Genomic DNA, 23,407 nt, shown 5'->3' with positions numbered 1-23,407 from the left:
GGGGGAGGGCCCCCCCCCCCACCCCCGCGCGCAGGAAGGCTGCGTAGGGCCCCAGAATAGCTGGTGACGGCCCTGGCAATAGTGATGCTAAAATGTGATTTAGGAATGTTTAACTGAGTGTTGCGTATTTCACCTCATAGCTTTTTCGCTGTCATTTTTCTTTGTTCTTACTGTGCAGCTGACCCACTTCTAAACTAATGAGATGCATTTTGTTTATTTTTTGAATGGCAAATTTCCCTTGCTCCCACCTCCCCTGCTGTAAAAATTTAGCTACTGCACTTTGAAACAATTATTGTATTTAATTAAAAAGATTTTACAAAGCCCTAGTTGAACTATAAAATTATATGGAGTTGTGTGGACTGATTTATAGACAAGTGAGTGTTGTGGGTAAAGCATCATGAAATAGGTCTCCATTTAACCCAAGGCACTGAGGGAATAGCCTGTTTCCATGCCAGGATATAGCTCCCGCTCCCCAGTTCTGGTTAAAATCTGGGGGTGAATTTGAGTAGATAGCCTAAATAGTTGAGAGACAACCCTTTTTCTAAACCTACATTGCTAATCCTTCATTTGCAATACAAATTAGTGGAGTGTTGTCATTGGCAGTGCTATGGCAAAAGGGACAATCAGCATTTAAATCCTAAACCCATTCTCTCTCCTGTACAAACACAACAAAGCAAACAAATTAATCAAGGGATTTCTCCTGCACACTGGGAAGGGAGGAAGAGGAATTGCACTTGCTTTTTTCTATGTTTAAATATGTGGGATATGTAGTGGTGTTGTAGCCTTTGTGTTGGTTCCAGGATATTAGAGAGACAAGGTGAGTGAGGCAATATCTTTTACTGGACCAACTTCAGTTGGTGAGAGAGACAAGCTTTTTAGTTGTGTTTCTCACCAAAAGAAACTGGTCCACTAAAAGATATTACCTCACCCACCGTGTCTCTTTAAATAGTTGGGAGTCACTTTGCTGTTAAAATGATGGGGGCCATATCAGTACCTAGAGAGTCTCCCCATGCCTTCCACCCTGCAAGGACCTGATTTTGGAACATCTTTCACTAGGCTCTGAAGCAGCTTTGGCTGTGACTCCTTTTGGAGCTAGTCCATGGTAGCATCTCCATTCATTTGGAGAGGTTGCTAGAGGGCTATTCCCTCCCTGGTAGGTGCTAAGCAGGGCGGCTCTGCAGGGCTCAAACACATTATAGACTTGGGAACAAAGAACGCGATAAGGCTCTTGAGCTGGGATTCCCCCACCCACTCTCTCCGCACCTTCTAGATCTAGGCCATTTGCCTGGCTCAGAAATTACTTTACTTTTCACATTGGCCCCATTGCCATAGCATTTATTGTGATACCAAAGTCAAGATCAAGACTCTGCTGCACAAAAAAATAGGAGGCAAAGAGGCAGCTGGGTATATGGCTTCAAAATTAAAGCAAAACTTGCCAAGAAAAGTACAATGGGAAAAGTGTGCAATGCAAACTGACTTTATGAATTGGGCACCTGAAGGAGGCAGGCTTAGAAAGGCCACATTTATGTACTGTGACCTGTATTTACAGACTATGAACCTTGCTGATCTAGGAAATATTTTTCTGGCATGTAATAGTGCTTTCACTGGTGACAGGTGGTGAACCTCAAATGGGTTGGTTCAGATAGTCACTGGAAGTAGGTATGTTTGTGCAAAGCATTGACTGGCTCAGAATATGTTCCAGATGAAAACATAGTTGTCCAAACTCTGCCCTCATTTACACCTCTGTAATTCCACTGAACCGAGTTAATTCACTGGGTATTGCCTCCTTTTTGGAGATTTTCATCAGGTTTATGAGAGGCTTAAATTGACTTAATGATGTGATGTAAAGCAGAGGTTCCTAAACTTCCTTTTGCTGAGGCTCTCCCACCCTCCTCCTTTCAGAGGCTCATGATTCATGTATGACACCCCTGACCCGACCCCCGGGGGGCTGCAGGAAAGGAGTGTCCTGTGCTTCTGATGGCAGAGGGAAGAGAACCTGGTACCCACAGGGGTTGGGGGTGTGTGCTCGCCATGTGGCTGTCAAGGAAGTCTTCCACTCCCTAAAGTGGTCAGGTGGTCTTGGTGGGACCTGGGTCAGGAGAGGAACGGAAAGCTGCACCCCGTGAGTACTGACCCCCATGCCAGACACAACCCCTTCTTTACCCCAGCCTTTCAGTGTGGCTCCGTCTGCACCCCCTGTGCAGTCAGGCTCTGTCTGGCAGGAGAATCAGATGGGGTAGTGCTGATGGGCTATGGTCAGGAGAGGGCTCTGTCTGCCAGGGGAGTCAGCACTCACAGGATGCAGCCTTTGCCTCCCCGCTCGCAGAGTCCCTGCCAGCATCCCAAGCAGAGGAGGGTGACAGTTGGTAGCTGTGTCACTGGGAGAGTGAGATGGGCAGAGAACCGGTCCTGGCAGCTGATCCGGCCCGCACACAGCCCGGTCTGCTTCCCCTGCTGCACAGAGCCCCCTCCTGACTCCAGCCTTTCAGTGCGGCCACATCAGGTCTCCCTCCTACTGTTTGGGAACCTCTGCTTTAAAGCCCTAATTTCTTTGGCAGCAGCTGTAAAAAGGTTCAGAGATTTGAATGTTGGAGCACAGTTTATTGGTCAGGGTGGAGAACAGCGCCCACTTGGATGTGATTCTATGCGCTGTGTTTAATGACTGCTGCTTTCTGATTAAAAGTGCGTTCAGCCACGTAATAGGTAAAATTCCATTTTGAGCAAACAGGCTGTTGAAGCAGAAGGGTTTAAAGTAGGTGGATTTGGGCAAAGGTATTGCAAGCTTGCATAGAAAGGCCTCCCTATCTAACATACTCGCAATAGTGTCCCTCCAGGATTTAGTTGTTCTGGAGGTGAGACTGAGAGTAGCTGGTATGTCTGGTAGGAGTGGAGAGGTTATTTCAAAGCCGAATGAAGAGACCACTTATATCAGCCTTTTATATAGCAAAGAAGAGTGGTGTCAGTGTAGTGGTGAGAATTCCAAAAACTGCAGCTCTAGTCAGGGGCGGCTCTACCAATTTTGCCGCCCCAAGCGGTCGCCGCTGAATTGCCACTGCCGCAGTAGCGGCGGAGCTGCCGCCGAATTGCCCAGAAGAGCGGCGGAGCTGCCACGGGACATGGACTGCTGCCCCATTCTGAATGCCGCCCCAAGCACCTGCTTGGAAAGCTGGTGCCTGGAGCCAGCTCTGGCTCTAGTCAATGGCAAATGAAGATTGTGCCTAGTGGTAAGGATGAAGATAGAATGGAAGACTGGACTTGGCAGTATCAGGGCGAGTAGCATTCGTGTTCTGCTTAACTCACTGTGTGGTTTCCACAGTTGTCTTGAAGTATATTGTTTTGCTGGTAAGGCTTTAGATAAGAGCCACTCATGGTGGATTGATGACTGTCAGACTCAGTGCCAAATCCAGGATCATTCATAACACGATTTGGTGCTTTTCCCCCTGAGGATAACTTGCTAGCTAGCGTCACTTATGTGATGACCGCCATCTTGGCTGACACCAAGAGAACTGGGGACATCAGGAGCTAAAAGCATGAGTGTTGACGGCATGAGCGAAAGATCCAGGCTCTGTTTTTGGGAGCTATAAAAAACCCATATCCTCTGTTGACCAAGTACAGAAGGAGGGACCTGTAACACTTATCGACCGATAGGTTACACTACTTCCAGCTTTTACTGTTGTTGGCAGTTTCCTCAGCTACTTTCTTGGTGGAGAATTTAGTTTCATGTTTTTTATTGCTTTGCCTTGTAGTTGTCTTTATACTGGGAATGTAAAATAGGGTGAGGTTTTTCTTCCAGAAATGAGGCATGCAAAGAGTACCTGGTAGGAGTGACTGACTGTTTTTTGAATGCTCCCATATTTTCCTCTAGGAAAAAAACCTACATCATATAGTTCACCAGTGCACATATGTCTAACAGGCATGCATGCTCCTGCTGCTGTGGTCGGAATAGAAGTTTGTGTTCTAGTGTAGACGTGAGGAATATGGTGTATGTATTGCATTACTCTGTACTGGAAGTGTATGAGACATTTATAGAGGGACAGAGTCGGTCAGTGAAAGTGGGCAATGTGTTGATAGGGGGTTCAATTAAAGGCTACCTTTACTAGACATCTTACTTTTAACAGGGTTTGTGTGGGGGATGGGTCTTGCTCTTGGCCAACCTTACTTGTTCTTACTTTTTTGTGGGAAGCATTTATATATTGCCTGTTTACATTATACCTTTTATCCCGCAGTGCTTTGTACTTTATATATAGTATACACCATAATAATTTGATCAGGTTTGTGTAGGAAGCTCAACATTTAGTCCTAAGAATTCTGGACGACTTCCATTTATCTCTGTAGTCATTATATGTTTCAAAGTTAGCACACCACAATTAAAAGACAACATTAGCTCGTTAGCTCTTGAACAGTTTGGCAGAAATGTCCAGCTACTTGGGACTCTAGTTGGAATCGATTATGAAAGCTTCTATCCGTTATCCCAAAGAGGACCATAACTTCTGCCTCCTTTATTAGGTTTTGCTTCCTTTATAATACCCTCTCTCGTCTTCCTTTCCCTTTTTATCTTCTCTTGTTCTAATGGGTTGGCATTGGTTAGCATAAAGGCAAATGAACATAAACTGAACCCAGAACCTCCCAGAAAACAATCTTATGTACATTATGGGGTTTTCTTCTTCTGTTGCTTGGGAGTAGGAACACCAGCAGTGATTGGCATTGTTCAGATATTTCAAAGCTCGCAGAAGCTGACCTTCAGCATGCATGGACTTTCACTTTACTTCCTCTCGCCAGCTAAAAGAGATCTTATTCCTGCGTGAGGGACTTACACAAAACTTCTGGGGACGTCTGCATTTGGCATGCTGCTTGACAAACTTTCCAAGCCAACCTCAAGGTTCTAACCCTCTTTGTGTGACTGGCATGCTTGCTTCAGTTGGTCCCTTCATGATATGGCTCATTTTTAAATACATGAAATGTATTCTCCTTTAATGAATCCCACTCCCCAAAGCATGAGGTCTGCATGGAGTCCTGAATTTAGCCATCCGTTCAGATCCACTGGGATTGGCTGTCCTTTCCGTTCCACTGGTGTAAATGGAGTTTCTCTCCATCTTAGTCAGTGGAGCTATTTTAGTGCTATTTGGTATAAGTGAGAAGTGAATTGGGTCCACTGTGTGTGTGTTTCTTTCAAAATAATTAAAGGTTTTGCAGCCTGTGACTTTGTCATATTATTGGGCTAGGACAGTGAAAGTCGTAATAATTGTTAGGTTGAGTAGGCTGAGCATGCAGTTCTAGTGCTTTTCCTGCGTATGAATCATCTTCCCAGGAGACCCTGGGGTGATAGTGTTACTTCTGTAAACGGCTTGAGAAAGAAACTGTTTATGCAGGACAGAATGGCTGCCCATTTTGCACATGTAACATTTGAATAGTCCCTTAAATGAAGCCATACTCAGACGTTAGATTTAACTGCTGTTATTCTGCAGATGCTTGCTGATTGGCTAGGCTAAAGGGGCTGGAGCTGTGATTGGCACAGAAGATGCTGTAGCCACTGGAGGCTAGGAAACTGAAACGCTCTTCTTTCCAAGAGAGATCAGATTATTTCTGTCTAGGAGGATTTCAGTAAAACACATTACATGTGCATTTATTTTAGAGTCAAGCTGCTGCGTATAATTTTTAACTGAGAAAATGGGAAGGCCATCTATTTTGTGACTTCATTTGAAAAACAATAATGCTGCCGTTGAAAGCATAAAACAATCTGCTTGGGAAGTGGCTGTGCAAATATGTGCATATGTTTTCAGTCAGATGGGGAACAGGAGGCAGCTGAGCTATAAATGATCATGTTCTGACACTTACAGGCTAGGACAGTGTCTGTGGGTGTGATGTATAACAGCAGGCTGCTGGGACTTGTTTTAGCCTGAACTATCTTTCGTAGAGAAGAAGGGAAAGACCAAAACAGTTTCTAGTAGACTCAACTTTTTCCCCCTCTTGTGCTGTCAGAAGTAGCACCCAAATATACAAGAATCATGACATGGATCAAGTTTTATGTCTTGGCCTTTTTTATTTTGGACAGCGTAGGATAGTCTGGTCTTTCAACATTCTGCCATAATTTTCATGGTTTGTTTAGAGTGGGATGAGTCAATGAGTTTCTCTACTGGTGGGCTGGGTGAACCTAATTTCAATTCTATTGCAGGTGAGTATTCCCCCCCCCCACCCCCCCCGTTATGTCACTTTGCTGCTAACTGGCTATAAAACTGAGTCCACCATTGCAAAGAGCAGTGTTATAGTTTATTTGTATTACAGTATCATCTAGAGGCCTCAGTGCATTAGATGCTGTACAAACATTTCGTAAGAGAGAGTCCCCATCCCAAATTGCTTGCAGTCCAGAGAGACAAGATGGACAAATGCTGGGAGGAAGGAAGTTATGATCTAATTTTCAGAACTGAGTTAGAGAGCTGAAGTGACTTGCATGGACTCTCACAGGAAGTCTGTGAGCAGAGCTCGGAATTGAACCTAGATCTCCCAAGCCCTGGGCCAGCATCTTCACCACAAAGCCTTTCTTTCTCAGGCTCCATCCTTTCTGTTCATCAGGATGTGGATTGAGGAACAATTTGCCCTGGCAGCTCTGGTTTTTACTCCTGTTGTTTTTAGTGGGGCAGTGAAATGCCACAGCAGCTCCGATTTTCAACTAGAACACATTGTTTTATAAATGGAAGCCTGTTCACAGCCCCGTGATGAAAACAAACTTGTGTTTTGATATAGGGCCTGTTTATATGTTCTCCAGACTTATTTGCTTAGCTGTTAATCACAGCCTCCTTGTCAACTGCTCAGCTAGGGCTATAAAAAGCCGTGGAGGTATAATGTTTCTAGAAATATTAGCTGCCTTTATTTCTATTCACAGGAGGGGAAGAGTAATTGTTCTCAAACAGGTACAGTAATTAGCTGGCTGTCTTCAGCTCTCTTGCCTCTAACAGGGCTGTGACGTCATGTCTGATAGATGGACACTAGCATTTTGTGACTGTTCATTGTTAATTCACTCTCCCAAAGCAACTCAGCTGTGAGGTTTCCATGCATGCTTGGCAACACCGATACCAAAAACATCTGGTCCAAGAATATAGTTCTTTTTTTGCTGGCAGCTGTATGAAAATGATTTTGTACATGATGGAGAAATGCCAAACACATTTACTTGTACGCTAAAGTACACAGCCTGAATACATATCTAGCAACCCAGTGTAGATGTACTGACCAAAAGCAAAACCTCAGCAACCAATTTATATACTTAGCAGGCAGGCACACGCATACATGCTCATGTACCTACCTTACCGGCTGTTCTCCATCTGGCACAGGATAAAAACCTCTTCAGCACTGTTCTTGTCGTCCACCGTGCTGATGAGTTTGCACAAACATAAGGTTAAACTTGACATGGACTGCCATCTCTGATGGCCACATTTATGGTCACTGACTGAGATAGTGTGTGTCTTGTCCGCGTGAGCAGCATTTAGTATACGCTGAAGAAAATGTTAGCAGTGAATCAAGTGACTTGATTGTCTGAGGGTAAATTATAACTGGAGTGATTAGGTCTAATAATTATACTAGACTGATAGAGTAATCATCTTGTCACTCAGTTGTAAATCATTCTATAATGGTATTCCCTTTTAATGGTTAATTTTCCAAGTACAAACAGGCTCTAAAGATAAAATACAGTCTGCTGAGCCTAGAAGATGTATTCCTTCCTGCTTCTAGAAAAGGAGGACTTGTGGCACCTTAGAGACTAACAAATTTATTTGAGCATAAGCTTTTGTGAGCTACAGCCCACTTCATCGGATGCATTCAGTGGAAAATACCTAGCTCACGAAAGCTTATGCTCAAATAAATTTGTTAGTCTCTGAGGTGCCGCAAGTACTCCTTTTCTTCCTGCTTCTATAACCCTCAGGGTTGCGTACGTGGGTCCTTTTTCTTATGAGAGCAAGCAATTGGAGCAGAAATCTTTGCTTCAGCAAAGCTGCTCTCGGCCTGTCTTTTTTTCTAATTGCTTCCTTTCTGCCACATAGTTCATTCACACAGACTAACTCAGCTCTTAACTTTTTTCTCAAAGGTGTCTCTTGACAGAAGGCTTCAGTCAGGCTACAGAAGAAGATAAAAGGGCACCAATAGTGGATCTGTTCTCAGGCTCATTTTTACCCTTTGCAATGAGAGACACTCCTCCCAAGGAAAAGCGTCAGGGGCTTCTGCACAGCCACAGTGTCCTTTCCCGCAGTCCTGTGTGGAAGCATGCAGGAAGTCAAAAGGCATAGCAGTCACCTTCTAAACTAACCCTCTCCAACACCACAGCCACTAACCCATTTCTTGGATGGTAGCCTCTTGGGGGCAAGGCTGGCATCTTCCCATGTGTTTGTATAGTGCTTATTGTACAGTGTGTCCCCCTCAGCCCTAATCTAGTCGTATAGATGCTATTGCAACATAATCTGGGTGGAACTGTTCTTACTAAATGCTGCTTGTGGTCAAAAAAGGTAAAAAATGTAATGGAAATTTTAAAGCATGTTTGGGATTGCTGTGGGGCTTGGGGTTTTTTTTTTGGGGGGGGAGGGGGAAATATTGATGAAATGTTAGACATTTCCAGGGGCTATTGAAAATTGAATTTTTAATCAAAAACTCAAAATTTGGAGTGATATTGGACCAGAACATCCAAAAAGGGGCTGAGATTACTTTTAAGTTAAGACTCTTAGTAAGTACACTTACTCACTGTGTCCCTTAGTCATGCTTGTGGAGAGGTGTGCAGATTTTGAGGTCCATTTTATTAATAATTTACATATCCTGGCTGCTTCCTTAAAGAAATCCTATGTTGAATAAGGCTCCTTATAGTCTGAAGCTAGACCTTGGCTAAGGAGCCTGTGGTGGTTACAGCTTGGCTCCATATGTGAAACTTTGCTCTTTGGGTATAAACCAGGGTGTATGTGAAGGTCAGTATTAAACGTGGCTGTTAGCGACACCAACCTGTTACCTAGATGTTCGGAGACTTGCTAGCAGTGTATTAGACGTTGTTATGTCTGGCAGTTTACCTCAATAGGACTTCTTTAAAAAAAAAAAAAAAAAAAAGGGTGCTAAATTTGTTTCTTCATAGTGTGTGTTAAGTGAAGTGGATTTAAGTGGATTGCCAGGTTGGAGACAGAATGTTTTACGTGTGTTTTTATTTTTTAAAGCCATTTTTCTAACACAGCGCCCCAGTTGTCAGCATTGCCTTTCACTTTGCGACACTTAAAGGAGAAACCGAGCCTTGGCAACGTTTTAGGCTATGTCTGCATTGGAGACCTTACAGTGGCACGGCTGCACTGATGCAACTGCACCGCTGTACAGTCTCCTATGTAGTTGCTCTGTGCCGACGGGAGAGAGCTCTCCTGCTGGCATACTTAAACCACTACAAATGAGTGGCGATACCTATGGGGGCAGGAGAGCGTGTCCCACTGACATAGCGATGTCTGCACCAGCACTTCTGTTGGTGTAACTTACGTCGGTCAAGGGTGTGGTTTTTTACACCCCTGAATGACCAAAGGTTTTCTGACAAAAGTGCTAGTGTAGAAATATTAGTGAGGAGTATTTGCTTAATTAAAGCCCGATCAGACTTTTTGGAGCTGGATGGCCAAAGTGGTTAGCAATGTGATACAAAGCTATTTTACCTCCAGTCTGTGGTTTTGAAGCCAGTTCAGGTTAGTAGTAATCAATCTCTCTCTAAGTCCTCCAGTGGCTATTTGGTGGCCTTTGAGAAAAGGGTTGGTACTTGTTAGTGCTAAGTGCACCAACCATCATGGCTGGCACGCAAAGGATACTGAAGTCTGCAAAGAGAGAGCATGGATTGATTAGGTATGGAGACTGAATGGACATGTAAGCCCTAGATGTGGCTCACCAATTACACAGCAAACACTCATGTTAGTGGATTGTCATTGGGAAGATGACATTTTCTAAAATTGGACGATAGCAGTGCCATGGCTTCCAGCCCCTTACCACTTACAGTTGTGCTGAAACTAACATGTATAGGACTGTGTTGGCACAGTCAATGAGTCAGTCACGCTGCTGGGAGGGGGAGAAGCAAGAGATTAGTGACGGCACCCTGGGATTCAAGTGGGTTTCGCATTTCACATGGCTCCATGAATTGCAGTACAGAGCCCCATCGCTGCTGTCTAACAAATAATTACACATGGTGGACTTTAATTTTTCTTTACAAAAATTCCATACCTTCTCAGCCTGTCCCCTCCGACCTCACCTCCCCCAAAATAAGGCTACTAAATAAAGTACAGAAAATGGCAAAGTTAGTTTGCCCACACAGCCTTAACTCTGCCTCTTTGATGGTATGCATTCTGATACGATATTTGATTGCGTGATCACATACTTTTTTTTGGTTTTCATAGTTTCTGCCTCATTCATGGCAGATGCTGGATGGTGAATGAGGCAGGATTGTGTAGTGAGTAAAGCCAGAATGTAAAGAGTAAAGCCAAACCATTGCTTCATTCAGTGGATGAGTTGGATGGCTACAGCATATGATACATTGGGCCATACTTCGAACAGTAAGGAGAAAAATATCTATTTAACCTTGATCCCTGAGCACTGTGTGATTTGTTCGCTGATTATATCGTGAACACTGAATGAGTCAGATGTCTTGTGGAAATGATTTTTAAATTGCTTGTTTAGTTATAGAATATCATAATGCATGTACAAGGCCAGAGCTAGGGATGCCAGGCATCTGGTTTTCGGCCGGAACGCCTGCACGAAAAGGGACCCCTGGCGGCTCCGGTCAGCACTGCTGACCGGGCCGTTGAAAGTCTGGTTGGCGGTGCTGCAGGTCTAAGGCAGGCTAGTTCCTACCTGTCCTGGCACTGCGCTGCGCCCTGGAAGTGGCCAGCAGCAGGTCTGGCTCCTAGTGAGCGGCGATGGGGCCTCGGGGAAGGGGCAGGGCTAGGGTGTTCGGTTTTGTGCGGTTAAGAAATTGGCAACCCTAGCCAGAGCTAAGGTTACAGCAGCATTTTCACTTCCTGACATGAGTGCTTCACTTTTCCACATGAACTTTTCTTTTAATATGGTTTTTTGTGTGACATGAAGCAACAATGTACACTAACATATTTAATCTTCCCAGCTTACTTCTGCGTCAAAGCTGGCCTTCCTCTGAGCACAGAAATGCCACCTAACTTTTTTTTTGCACAAGAAAAATCTATCTTTATGGCAACCACATCTCTTTTTGTCAGGGGTCCCCCATATAGGAAAATCAGTCAGAAAGACATTTTCATTTGTGTTGCAGTCTCGTTTTTTACATCCTGTAGCTAGAATTTTCCTGTAATCGTGTAGGTCTGAAGATCTGAAATATTATTCGAGAGCAAGAACAAATATTTTTAATACAAGTAACAGTGATGTAAAGTAATGGTAACGTAAGAAGAGTACTAAACACTCTACATTTTGTGGGAGCTCAAGGAAGTTAAAGGCTAGTTTATCTAATGTGTAAATAATACAGATGTGATGAAGATGGACAATTACATTATACAGATGAGATAAATATGCATTTGAGAAGTAAAACATTAAGTAACCATGACCAAGAATCAGGGCACCAACCTGGGAAATATTTTGAATGGGTTTGCCCTGAGGGGTTGCTTTCTTGATTGCCCTCTGCAGATACTGTAGTGTCTTTGTCTTAATAAGGTCAGTTGCAATGCACCCCTAACATTACATAGCTTCTTTCAGTTGTGGCCTTAATACAAGTCATGCAGTGAGTAACAAAGGTGCCAGAGGCAGAATGAGATAAAAGAGGGAATATCCTAGACATAGAGATTAGGGGAGGAAGTCCTTTTAAGTAGACAACAAATGAGTATTGTCTTTAAGTGGTTTTGGCTTCTATTTTCATGCAAACGATTCCAGCCTGCGTTCACACATTGCTGCTTGCACAGGCTGCTTCAGGCATTGCTGAAAATCCTTTAAAAACCATAGCCATCTGTCAGACTCCCTTGTCCAGTTACCTTTCACTTGCAATGAGATCAGTGAGGCTGTGGATGTAAAGCAGGAGTTTTCAACTCATTTGCTCTGCAATGGCTGCCTCGAACTCTACCCTCAACACACAATAAAGAGAATACTGTCCCAAGGGTAGAAAAGGCTCCCTCTGTTTTGAATGCAGCTGTGTATTTTTAACCCATTTGATAGAAACTTGAAGCAAAAAGTGCCCAGGCATATGGTGGTGAAGAACAATCCTGGTGTCCTGGCCAGTTCCAGGGAAGTGCTGGGTTTGCCATAGCAAGAATATTCTTATTTTGTGAAGTCCATCCAGGACGCTAGGTCAGTGCGTTGCCATTCTGCTGCTGTGATTATGATATCAAGTGATACATGCTGAAGCAGTTTTGGTTTGTGGGCAAGATTGCCTGGATATGGTTTATCATTCACTTCATAGACCAGGTATTGCCCTAACATGCAGGATGTTTCAAAAATATTTTCGTTTTTTCCCTATCTTAGGAGTATAGAATCATAACATAGGACAGCTCAACGGGTGGTTTTTGAGGCAACTGTAATTGCTTGGCAGCTCTGCCTTCTAGGTCAGCTGCACAATGCTGGGCCTTAGCAAGACGTTCAGGAAGTCACATACTGCAATAAACATACTGTCACATATCTATTGGGTGTGCTAATAATGCATTTAACACACAGAGTATCTGTTGGGAAGGGAACAAAAACTTTTGTAATTTCCAAGTGCAAGGTATATGGTGGCCGCCAGATGGCGTTATTACAGATAAAGGTCCGAATTCTGTTTATTTGTGATGAATATGAGTTTAAATCTTGAGAAATGGTATTATTGTATTGTGTTGGATCTCGGCATAACTAGTGTTGTAACCACTAATCAATTTACAGGCAAGGTCCTTTGTTAGAATGACTATATTTAGAAATTCCTAGAGATACTAAATGGCCGTAAAATGTTAAAGTAATATCTGTAGTTTAAATAATGAAAACTGGAGAGGAGTCCACTTGATTTAATCCTGTACCTCTTACAAAAATATAGCTTACTGCAAAAATTACTAGTAATCAGACATTCTGTCACAAACAGCTGGTGAATGTATAAGTGAAAACACTTAGAGCAGTGGTATCGCAGGCAGAGACAAAGAATGTTTCTTTGAGAGTTTGTATCACTGATAATGGCCTACAGTGGTAATTGGTGCCAGCTGCATAAAATCACTAAGTGGGGTTTACCAGCTGCCTCTGCCTTCCAAGGAATAGGATGTAGCCTTGTATTTCTTCCTGAGAGGGATACTTTCTCTCCGCAATCATTTTAAACTTACTCTTTGTCTTTGTGACCAGTGGTCTCTGGAAATTGACAGAATAGAAGTAGTAACTGCAAGGAATATAGTATAGGCTGGAGTGCCAGCTTTCAACGCACCTTAATCCTAACATACAACAACCTTTCTGTTCAAGCCCCAGGTCTTTTCTGCGCAGATGTTGCCAGTCATGTTACAAAATATCCTTTCAGTGAAGCATGCATTAATGAGTAGTGCTGGGTGGGAAATAGTTTTCCTGTCCTGTGAGAGCTTTAGAGACTTCCAAGTTTTTTTCCCATCTAAAGAGTGACAAACAAGTCAATCTCAAAAAATTTCATGAATTGATTAAACCAAAAAAATCTTTTTGGATTAGGTCAATCAAAACATTTCACTTAGATTTTGGCACTTTCTTATTTTTAACCTTGTTTAATATAAATAAACTAAAATTTCAAAATGAAAAGTGATTTTAAATGGGAAAATGGAACTTTTCATTTCAAAAATGTCAAAGTGGAATGTTTTGGCGGCCTCTAAACTTTTTTCCAAAAAAAGTTTTGTAATCGGGAGATTGGTCAAAAGTGATCCTTTCCCATGAACAATTTCACTTATGACAAATTTAGCATTTTTTTGATGAAACATGTAGTCAGAAAATTAGCAACCAGCTCTGCTGATGAGACCACCACTTTTTCTTACTATTATTTGTCTTGCCATGGCGCCTGGAAACCTTAGTCCCATTTTCCTACTTGGCATTGTTCAAACATATGCAGTCCCTGCCTTGTAGAGCTTACAGTCTAAGGCCCCAATCCAGCAAATGCTTACACATTGTAACCACCTGCAGTATTGGGGTCTAAGTATGTACTACAGTAAAACCTGCCAAGAGTGACCATTCATGGAAGTTAGCAAAAGGGGTTTCTTGCGAGAGGTGGTCTCTCTCCAAAGGTTTGCACACCAGAGAGCGGAGGTGTTCCGTGGACTCTGCACGTAGGTGCTCGTGACAGTTGTCTCTCTTTACAGGTGGTCTCTGAGGGCAGGTTTTACTGTACTTGCAGCCAAAGAATGATTTAAACCTAAAGGCTGACACATTAATCCTTGGGTTCAAAAAATTGTAATGCTCAGAATTAAGATTCAAGTGAGCAAATATAGTTAAATGGTTATGTATTTTTTGCCTTAAACAGTACTTGATTGTTTTTAATGATGATCTACTCCTGAGGGCATTCTGTGCCAAAACATTAAAAAAACTGCGCACATATTTTAAGCTTCTGCAAAATTCTGCAAATTTTATTTGCCAAATAAATGCAGAGGCTCCAGCATGGCGTTGGGGAGCACAGGCCACAGACAGCGCGGAGATGGGAGATCACTGTACAGCTCCCCCCACCCCAGACACAGACTCAGTGGTGAGGCTACACCCAACCTTGATACAGCGCATGGACTGGGCCTGCTGCAGAAACACCCCAGGGCCCTGCCCCTCTGTGCCAGGTGCACCAACTGTGGGCAGGCAGGCTCAGCAAGGCAGGAGCTTAGTGTGTGTGTGGGAGCCAGGTGTGGGTTGAGAGGGTTCTGTGTGGGGCAATCTGGGTGCGGGCGGCTCAGTGGGGGAACCAAGTGCGGGGGGGATCTGGATGCATAGGGGCTTGTTAGGGCGTTCTGGGTGCAACAGTAATGGGACTCTGCAGGGGGGTCCAGGTGAAGGTGGTTGGGGCTCAGCTGCGGGGGGCGGCGGGGGGAGGAGTCTGAATGTGTGGGGGATAGAGCTCAGCAGGGGGGTTTGAGTGTGGAGGGCTCTGCGGTTGTCCAGATACTGGAGGAGTGGGGCTCAGTGGAGTGGGGATCCAGGTGTGACTTATTGAGGCTTGGTGGGGTGGAGGTGTGGGTGTCAGTGTGGGTGGCTCCTCAAGATGGTCCAGGTGCAAAGGGAGTGGAGTTCTGAGTGCGAGGGGTTGAGGATCGGTGGGAGGGTCTGGATGCATGGGGGTTAGGTGGATGGGGGAGCAGGTCCCTGTGCAGAGATCCCTCCCTCTGCAGCTGAGGAGCAATGGATACAGGAAGGGGTGTGTGGGGGTGGGAGGGGGGGAGAGTTTGCGGAGCTTCCTGCAGCTGGGGGCGGAATCAGAGGGTGGGTCTGACCCAGCCCCAGATGCCGTGCACAGGAGAAGAGGAAGTCCTGTCCTCCCAAGCCCAGCCAGGACTAGCAGCTGCGCCCGGCGCAGGGTAGGGAGCTGTGTCGTGCGCCTCCTGCCCCACAGTGATTTACCTCTCTGCTGGCTGCCTTGGGCACCTGAAACATACTGCTGGGGAGGGGCGCATGACCGCTCTTGTGGCTACCCCTTGCTTCCCTGTCAGAAAGTCATTTTTCTGTGGGGAAGCAAAGAAATCTGCGGGGGGACATAAATTCTGCACATGCGCAGTGGCATAGAATTCCCCCAGGCGTAATATTCATCGATGTATGATATCCCATTTTAATTGTCTGTACCTTCAGGTCGATGGAAGAAAAGTTTTTTATTTTTTATTTGTATTCCAACATATTTTAAATATTCAACAAACAGAAAAATATAGATTTGTTAGCAGGTAGAATTGGTCTGATTATTTCTGGACAGATTTTGGAAGGCCTTTGTCACATTTTTAAAAAAACCTGTGATATTGCCAGGCAAGTCAGTATCTTTCAGACTTACACTTGCTGAACTACTTTACCATAACTTAGTGATTCCGTACCTTTTATTATCTTTCATTGTCATTGCTTCTTTCTCTTTTGTATGTGTAATTAGTTAGTTAATTAGTAGACAAAGAATGATGAAATATAATGGAAGATTGGAGTAACTTGGTTGTCCGCTTTAAAGACCAAAGTCACAAATTCCTAAATTGCTAGTTTGAGCTGCCTCTATAGTATATCTCAAGTAATTAGGGGGCACTAGTCGGCGTATAAAGAATCGGTTCCAACAGCGAACTCAGCAAAAAAGAAATAATTTAATGGCATACAATGTTATTGATTTAAGTGTGGGGAAAAATTGAGTCCTCTTTACAGATTTGGTGATGCTTAGAGCACCAGAGTCGTTCACCTCTGTAATCCAGAGTTCAAATTTGATGGAAACCATATGGTATGGTCTTTCTTTTGGGATGTGGACGAATGTCCCTTGGAAACTAGTCTTAACAGTTTGTCGTATTGCATTATGATTGGTGGTTATTATTAAGAAAGAGGCCCGGACATGGAAAAGCAGGGCGGCTGCTGCTGGTCAGGGACTGAAGTGCATTGACACAACTGCATGGGAATGGGATAACTGATAGTGCATTGTCTGCCTGCACTCTGCTAGATTTATCCAGTTTTATCAACCTTCCTTTTGTCACTCTAAAATGTCACTAGATTTACTCCTAAAAGCTACTAGACGGAACGGAAACCCTGACCATAGCTCTGAGGGACCAGTGCTGTTCCTGTTAAAATCATTGTGAGCAGGACTGAGACCTGCACTACTTAGGAGTCTCTTTAAATACTATTTTTGAGAAATATATCCTTTGTAAGCAAAGTCTTTTTGCCTATGACCATAAATATGTGTGACCAGCCTTCAGCATGGCCTGTCCATTGTATTTCAAGGTTTGTTGTGTTTTTGTGGATTCAACAAAAGAATATGAAAGAACTTTCATGTATCAGAAGTCACTCCAAATAGCAGATGAGTCCAGTTACTTCAAACATCATGCCTCATAGTTAGAAATGATGAAATGATCGTTCTTTCACAGGAACAATGTTTACAGAGGATTCTGATTCACCATATCATTTTTATTGATTCACCATATCATCATTTAGAACAATGTTCTAAACATACCCAGCACTTACAAAACATGTTTTAAAAAAGAAAACTTAATGAAAAGATAAAAACAGGTTAATTGTGGTGCATTTGGGGTTCTCCCAGATTAATAATTAAAATAGACTAATATGGAGGACAACATTTATTCATAAAGTAATTACTTTTTGTTTTGAGCAGTGGTTGTTCCTTTTATGCTAAGAAAAAAGCTAAAGCAGTGTGGTTAATATATAGCGAGTGTTCTGTTACCTGACACCTGCACATGTTGTGAATAGTATACTTTAACTATTAGGCATTTTACAGATTGCAAAGAAATTTACTGATAATTTCCCCATATCAGTGGCTGATACTGTGGAAGAATCAACAGTTTTGCTGGGCTGTTGGTTAGCTTGTCCTCCAGTCAAACTGAGGCTTTAGTTTCTCATTACAGGTGTCTTTCCCCTGTAAATTTGAGGTGTATTAGAATGCAAAGTGATTGAGAGCAACAAAGCTAGGCCACCCACTGTCTTGTTCTTTTAGGGGGTGGCCAAACTTACTGAACCTTACTGACTGCACCAATCTTCAGAAGTTCAAGAGCCTGCTGGAGCTCATGGCGTCATCCCCACTGCAGGGTGGTTAGGTTAAGGGCTTCAGCCCTTCAGGGGAGGCTTGGGGCTTCAGCCCTGCGGGAGGTGCCTGCCCAGGCTTGGGGCTTCAGCCCCACACCTGCGAAGCCCTGAGCCCCAGAAGGTGCATTCCGTGAAGCTGAAGCCCCGAGATTCTCCTCCCACATGGGCAGAAGCCAGAGGCAATGTGTGTGTGGGGGCAAGTAACCCTACGTGCCCCCTCAGATTTTTGCTAGGGTTTTCTGGCCCCGTTCGGTCACATGGTGCCACCAGGCCCCCTCTCTGCACAACAGCTGCTGGAGCCAGCAAGCTGGGAGCTGCGGTGGAGGGGAGAGCCAGTGGCAAACAGGTGGGAGCAGCAGGGAGGGGCCACTGACGGTAAGAGGGGGGCATGCCTGGCGGGGGCATGATTCAAGCTGTTGGGTGGGAGCCTTTAAATTGTGCACACCCTCCCCCCTGGTAGGCACCAGCTGTCTCTGGCAGAAGCGCCTAGTCCCACCTCCTGCCGCAGGGCAAAAGCCGCCTCCCCTCTCTCTCTCCCCCCCCTCCCCCCCGCCTCCCAAAGTCTGGGTGGAGAATGGAGGGGGCAATGGGGAGGCTCCGCAAGCTGCACTTTAACTATAAAAGAGCTGAAGTTTTTGGCCACCCCTGGTCTATTAAAAGGACTCCAGGGTGATTGTTGGTTAGGATAGGAGCATAGGATAGGAGCTGTTTCTCCTCACTAGTAGGTTTCCCGCTTCCTCTTCCTTCTTAATATTTCCCTCCATAGACAGCCATACTACCTCCACCCATACTGCCTCCAGCCACGTGTTCAGAGGTGAAAATAAGCCGGTCTGGTCCGGTCCAGCACCGGTAAGAGCCAGTACACAGCCGACCAGACCGTACTGGCAGGACCGCTGATGAGGGGGGTCAAAAGGGGCGGCTTCCCCAGGGCCCGACAACTTAAAAGGGCCAGGGGCTCCCGGCGGTAGCAATGGCCAGGAGCCCCATGCTCTTTAAATCACCACTGGAGTCACGGGGCTCCCAGCCACCACCGTTACCATTGGGCTCGGTGGAGATTAAAGGGCCCAGGGCTCCTGGCCGTTGCTACCGCGCCAGCAGCCAGAGCCCCAGGCCCTTTAAATCACTGCCGGAGCCCGATGGCAGTGGTTGCGGCCGGGAGCCCCGGGCCCTTTAAATCACCACTGGAGCCCTGGGGCTCCCAGCCGCTGCCGCTGCCCTGGGGCTCCGGTGGCAATTAAAGGGCCTGGGGCCTACCATGCCCAGCAGCTGAAGCCCCAGGGGGTAGCGGTAGCAGCAACGGCGGTGAGCCCCGGGCCCTTTAAATCGCTGCCCAGTGGGCTGAGCAACACTGAAGGGCTGGCTGGGGGAGTCTGGCCCCAGCCCTGCTCCTTCTGGTTGACCTCCCTCGCCTCGCCCTGCCCCGCCCCCCAGGACCCTGGGAACTGTGTGTACCAGTAAGTCCCTTAAGTTACTTTCACCCCTGCATGTGTTCTGCATCTCACCCCCAAAGCCACCCTACTCCTCCCACATCATGCACCCTACCTGTTCTTTAAACCCTTTCCAGCCCCCAGGTTCGAGCTGCCTCTAAGGCGTTATGTGTAGAGCTGGATTACATTTGTGTGGCATTTTTCCTGGAAATGCATTTTTGGAGTACCAAACTATTTGTAAATTTGGGCTGAATTCAGTTTGAATATGTTTTGTGTGAGACAAACCTTGAAAACAAATTTTGGAAATGTCAAAATGAGCCCGTTTGACGCTTTGGTTTCAAATCAGGTTTTTTTAAATGTTGCTTTGAAACAATATTCAAAATATTCATTCACCCCAACGAAACGTTTTTAGTGTTTTGCTTCACAAAGAATGAAAAACATTTAGTTTTGGTTTCAAACAAAACACATTTTTGGGGGGTGGTTCAGCCACCGAACCAAAAAAAATCAGTGATTTGCTGAGTGTACTGTTATCTGTTGCAGAAAACCTCTTATTCTGCTCAGTTTGGGTCTGGAGAAAACCAGATGCCTTTCTTCGCCTGTGCAGGAATGCTTGGCCAAGGGAGTGAAACCCCTTCCTCTGTCTTTGTGTACAGTATCCTGTTTACATGCTGGACTCCCAGTCATGCTCTTCCTGATGCACTTGCTCTTCCTCTATGGCCATATGGAGCAGGAGCGAACTCTAATGAGCAGTGCAAATGACTCATTCACATAAGTGAGACAACTTCCTCAGTTCCCAAGTTGTCTTCCTGATGCAGACCCACTCTGTCTGCTGCTCTTTGCAAAAGATGGGCTTCCATACAACCCACTCCTGAAAGCACACTTCAACTGTGAAAACCTGTTCAGCTCAGTGATTGTGGCATTTTAATATAACTGGTCAATTTTTTTTCAACTTTAAAAATGTTTCAAGAAGGGGAAAATCCCCCCCACTCCACCAATTCAGGGTGGGTTTTTTTGGATCCATTCTAGTTTTGAATTGCCTTCTGCGAGTCATGTTAGAAGGCTTGTCAGTGAGTTTTTTTGTTTTGTTTTTTTAAAATTCTATGCTTATAATAACTTTGAAGAGAGATACTGTCCTACTTACCATTACTTTTGATAAGTGAACCCTTCTGGTCTTTCCAAAACACTTTTGTTTCAAAACACTACTTATAGGAATCTTTCATGGAATCGAAATTAGTTATGTGTATATCTTTTCAGTCATTTATTTCCTTTCAGCATTAATGAAGTTCTGGAGAATAAATGTTTGTTTCAGATAATTTTCCCAATAAGCACTGAAGTTCTGTGGCATGAAGCCAGATTGTGTTTACTGATCATGCTGCTGATATAAATTGAACTTTCCGTTATATCTATCCATGCATGTGAGACAAGAGATAAATAATATATTTGTCATATAAAACACGTGCTTTTTGTTTTGTTCCAAAGGATGAAGAAGAAGAAATCAAACTGGAGATAAATATGCTAAAGAAATATTCGCATCATAGAAACATTGCAACTTATTACGGTGCTTTCATTAAGAAAAGTCCCCCAGGACATGATGACCAATTGTGGGTAAGCTGATGTTTCCCAAGCATGCTCATAGGCTTTTCCCCTTTGGTTACAATTTGAGGACAACAGAAAGATCATATTGGGAGAACAACATTAATGAAATGTGGTGTTTTATGAAGGTGGTTTTATTATAAATCACACAGGCTGATTGTGCAGCCTTAACCAGAAAATCAAGCTAAAATGTGCTATTAATGTTTAATTTGCTATGTAATGTTTAATTCACCATGAAAATCTTAATGTCTGTACACAAGGAGTAGGCAGAATATACAGGAAGACCTGAAAGCTTTAGAACGTAAGCTAAATAATGACTTGGTGTCACAGAGACTTGATGGGATAAGTCTCATGACTGGATAATTGGTATAGAGGGGTATAGCTTGTTCAGCACGGACAGGCAGGATAAAAAGGGAAGTGTTGCATTGTACATGAAGAATATATACACTTGTGCTGAGGTCCAAAAGGAGGTGAGAAGTAGACCAGGTGAAAGTATCTTGGTAAAGATAAAGGGGTAACAAAAAAAAAAATAGGGGTGGCATCCTGGTAGGGGTCTACTTAGACCACCAAATCAGGAAGAGGAGGTGAATGAGGCATTCTTAGAACAAATAACAGAAATATTTAAAACCTAAGACCTGGTAGTAATGGAGAACTTAAACTATCCAGACAACTGTTAGAAAAGTAATATGGCAAAACACAAAATTTCTGGTAGGTTCTTGAAATGTATTGGGGACAACCTTTTGTTTCAGAAAGTGGAGGAAGTAACCGGGGCACAGCTGCTTTTGACTTGATTCTGGTCAACAAGGAGGAACTGGTAATGAATATGAAGGTGGAAGGCAATTTGGGTGAAAGCAATTGTGGAATAGTAGATTTCATGATTCTAAGGAAAGGAAGGACTGAGAGCAGCCGAGTAAGTACAATGGACTTCAAAAAAGCACACTTGAACAAACTCAGAGAACTGATAGGTAAAGACCCATGGAAAGAAAATCTAAGGGAAAAAAAAGTTCAGGATAATTGCTAGTTTGTCAGAGAGACCATATTAAAGGCACAACTGCAAACTATCCTGTTGCAATGGAAAAATGGGAAGAATAATAAGGCCAATATGACTCCATCAGCAGCTCTTTAATGACCTGAAAGTCAAAAAGGAATCCTATTAAAAAAAAAAAAAAAATGGAAACATGGACAAATTGCTAAGGAGGAGTACAAAAGGATATAACAAGCATGCAGGGAGAAAATCAGAAGGGCTTGAAGAAGAGGAGGAGGAGGAGGAGAAGAAGAAGAAGAAAATGAGTTACACTTAGCAAGGGACCTAAAAGGTTCTTTTAAATACATTAGGAGCAAGAGAAAGATGAAGTAAAGTGGAGATCCTGTAGCCTGATCAATTATTGCTAGTGTGTATACTAGGATTGTTAATTCTTTAGCACAGGGTCTTCCCTTTCAGGTGGCTACACAGAAGTTTGTTGTTCGTTTCTGGATTTATGTGACAGACAACAGAGATGATAAATATAAACATAAGCTTCACTTAACATCCAAATAAGTCGGCTCATTAATATAACCAAACAGCATAACGCATACAGAGAAATAGGTTTTAGGATGGATAGCATACTCACATATCCTTAAACATTATGTAAAACAAAGCCGGAAGAATTCAGTCAGTGGAGTACATTGAAAGAAAGCAGGTCATGAACCAGTTGCTACTGTTTCAGGAACCTGATACACCCAAAATTTAGGGGACAAAGTCAGATCTTTTATACCCATCCTTTGTGACCTTTCAGATACGTGCCCATATTTGACCCTTTTCGTGATCATAATAACCTTTATTTCTGCCCATTATTTATGTGGTATTCCAGATAACCATAATTCTAATTCTGATCACTGACCTCAGCAATTTGTGTCAATCAGTTTCTTACTAAATCATGTATATCAGGGCAGTCTAGATGCCTAGTTACTATGTTACAAAATATTGCAAAAGCCCCCAACTGTCCTGCTATATCAAGGTAACTTTGCAGGCATGTAGTGTACCTGTTTTTCTGCTGTGAACTTGTTTGTATGCAGAATGAGAAGGCACAACTTTATGAGCTGTGATTAAGTCCTGAGGCCTACTTTGGATAACTAAAAATCAAACATCACACTAGGCCTGACACTTCATAAATGCCTGATATCCCTCATATTTATGTTTTCTACTTTTCCTTAGCATGTTTCAAGTTAATAGCATTTCAAACCTATCAACACTATACCCCTGTAGTGTTGTTACAAAGGCAAAATAGGGCATAGGTTAACAGTCCTATACATAGCAGAGGAGGAGAGCTAATAACTAATCATATCAAGAAGCATGTTTTGCTTCAGTCCTCACTAAAAAGGTTAATGATGACTAGATACTCAACACAATATTAATAACAAGGGGGAAGGAACGCAAGCTAAAATAGGGAAATAACAGGTTAAACAATATTTAGATAAGTTACATGTATTCAAGTCAGCAGGGCCTGATGAAATTTATCCAAGGTACTTTAGGAGTAGCTGAAGCAATCTTGGGACAATTATCTTTGAGAACTCATGGAGGCCGAGTGGGATCTCAAAAGAATGCAGAAGGGCAAACATATTATCTGTCTTTAAAAAGAGGAACAAAGAGGACCTAGGGGATTGACCCAATCAGCCTAACTTTGATACCTCAAAAGATACTGGAACAAATTATTAAGCAATCAATTGGTGAGCACTTAGAGGATAATAGGGTTTTAAGG

The 23,407-nt window shown here is 43.7% G+C and overlaps 1 protein-coding gene across 4 annotated transcripts in view; it reads left to right on the top strand.

Moving 5' to 3' along the window:
• Nucleotides 1-23,407, top strand: part of MAP4K4 (mitogen-activated protein kinase kinase kinase kinase 4) — a 241,511-nt gene that overhangs the window by 124,336 nt on the left and 93,768 nt on the right. For all 4 annotated transcript variants that reach the window (XM_074964827.1, XM_074964835.1, XM_074964838.1 and 1 more), the window contains exon 4: nucleotides 20,556-20,681. In XM_074964827.1, the coding sequence (XP_074820928.1) occupies nucleotides 20,556-20,681 (126 nt within the window). The remainder of the gene's footprint in view (nucleotides 1-20,555; nucleotides 20,682-23,407) is intronic.

This window comes from Natator depressus, chromosome 1 (assembly GCF_965152275.1).
Source record: "Natator depressus isolate rNatDep1 chromosome 1, rNatDep2.hap1, whole genome shotgun sequence".
Classification (NCBI taxonomy): Eukaryota; Metazoa; Chordata; order Testudines; family Cheloniidae; genus Natator; species Natator depressus.
Note: the sequence above shows the minus strand (reverse complement) of the source record. Positions and strands in the feature narration are given on the sequence as shown.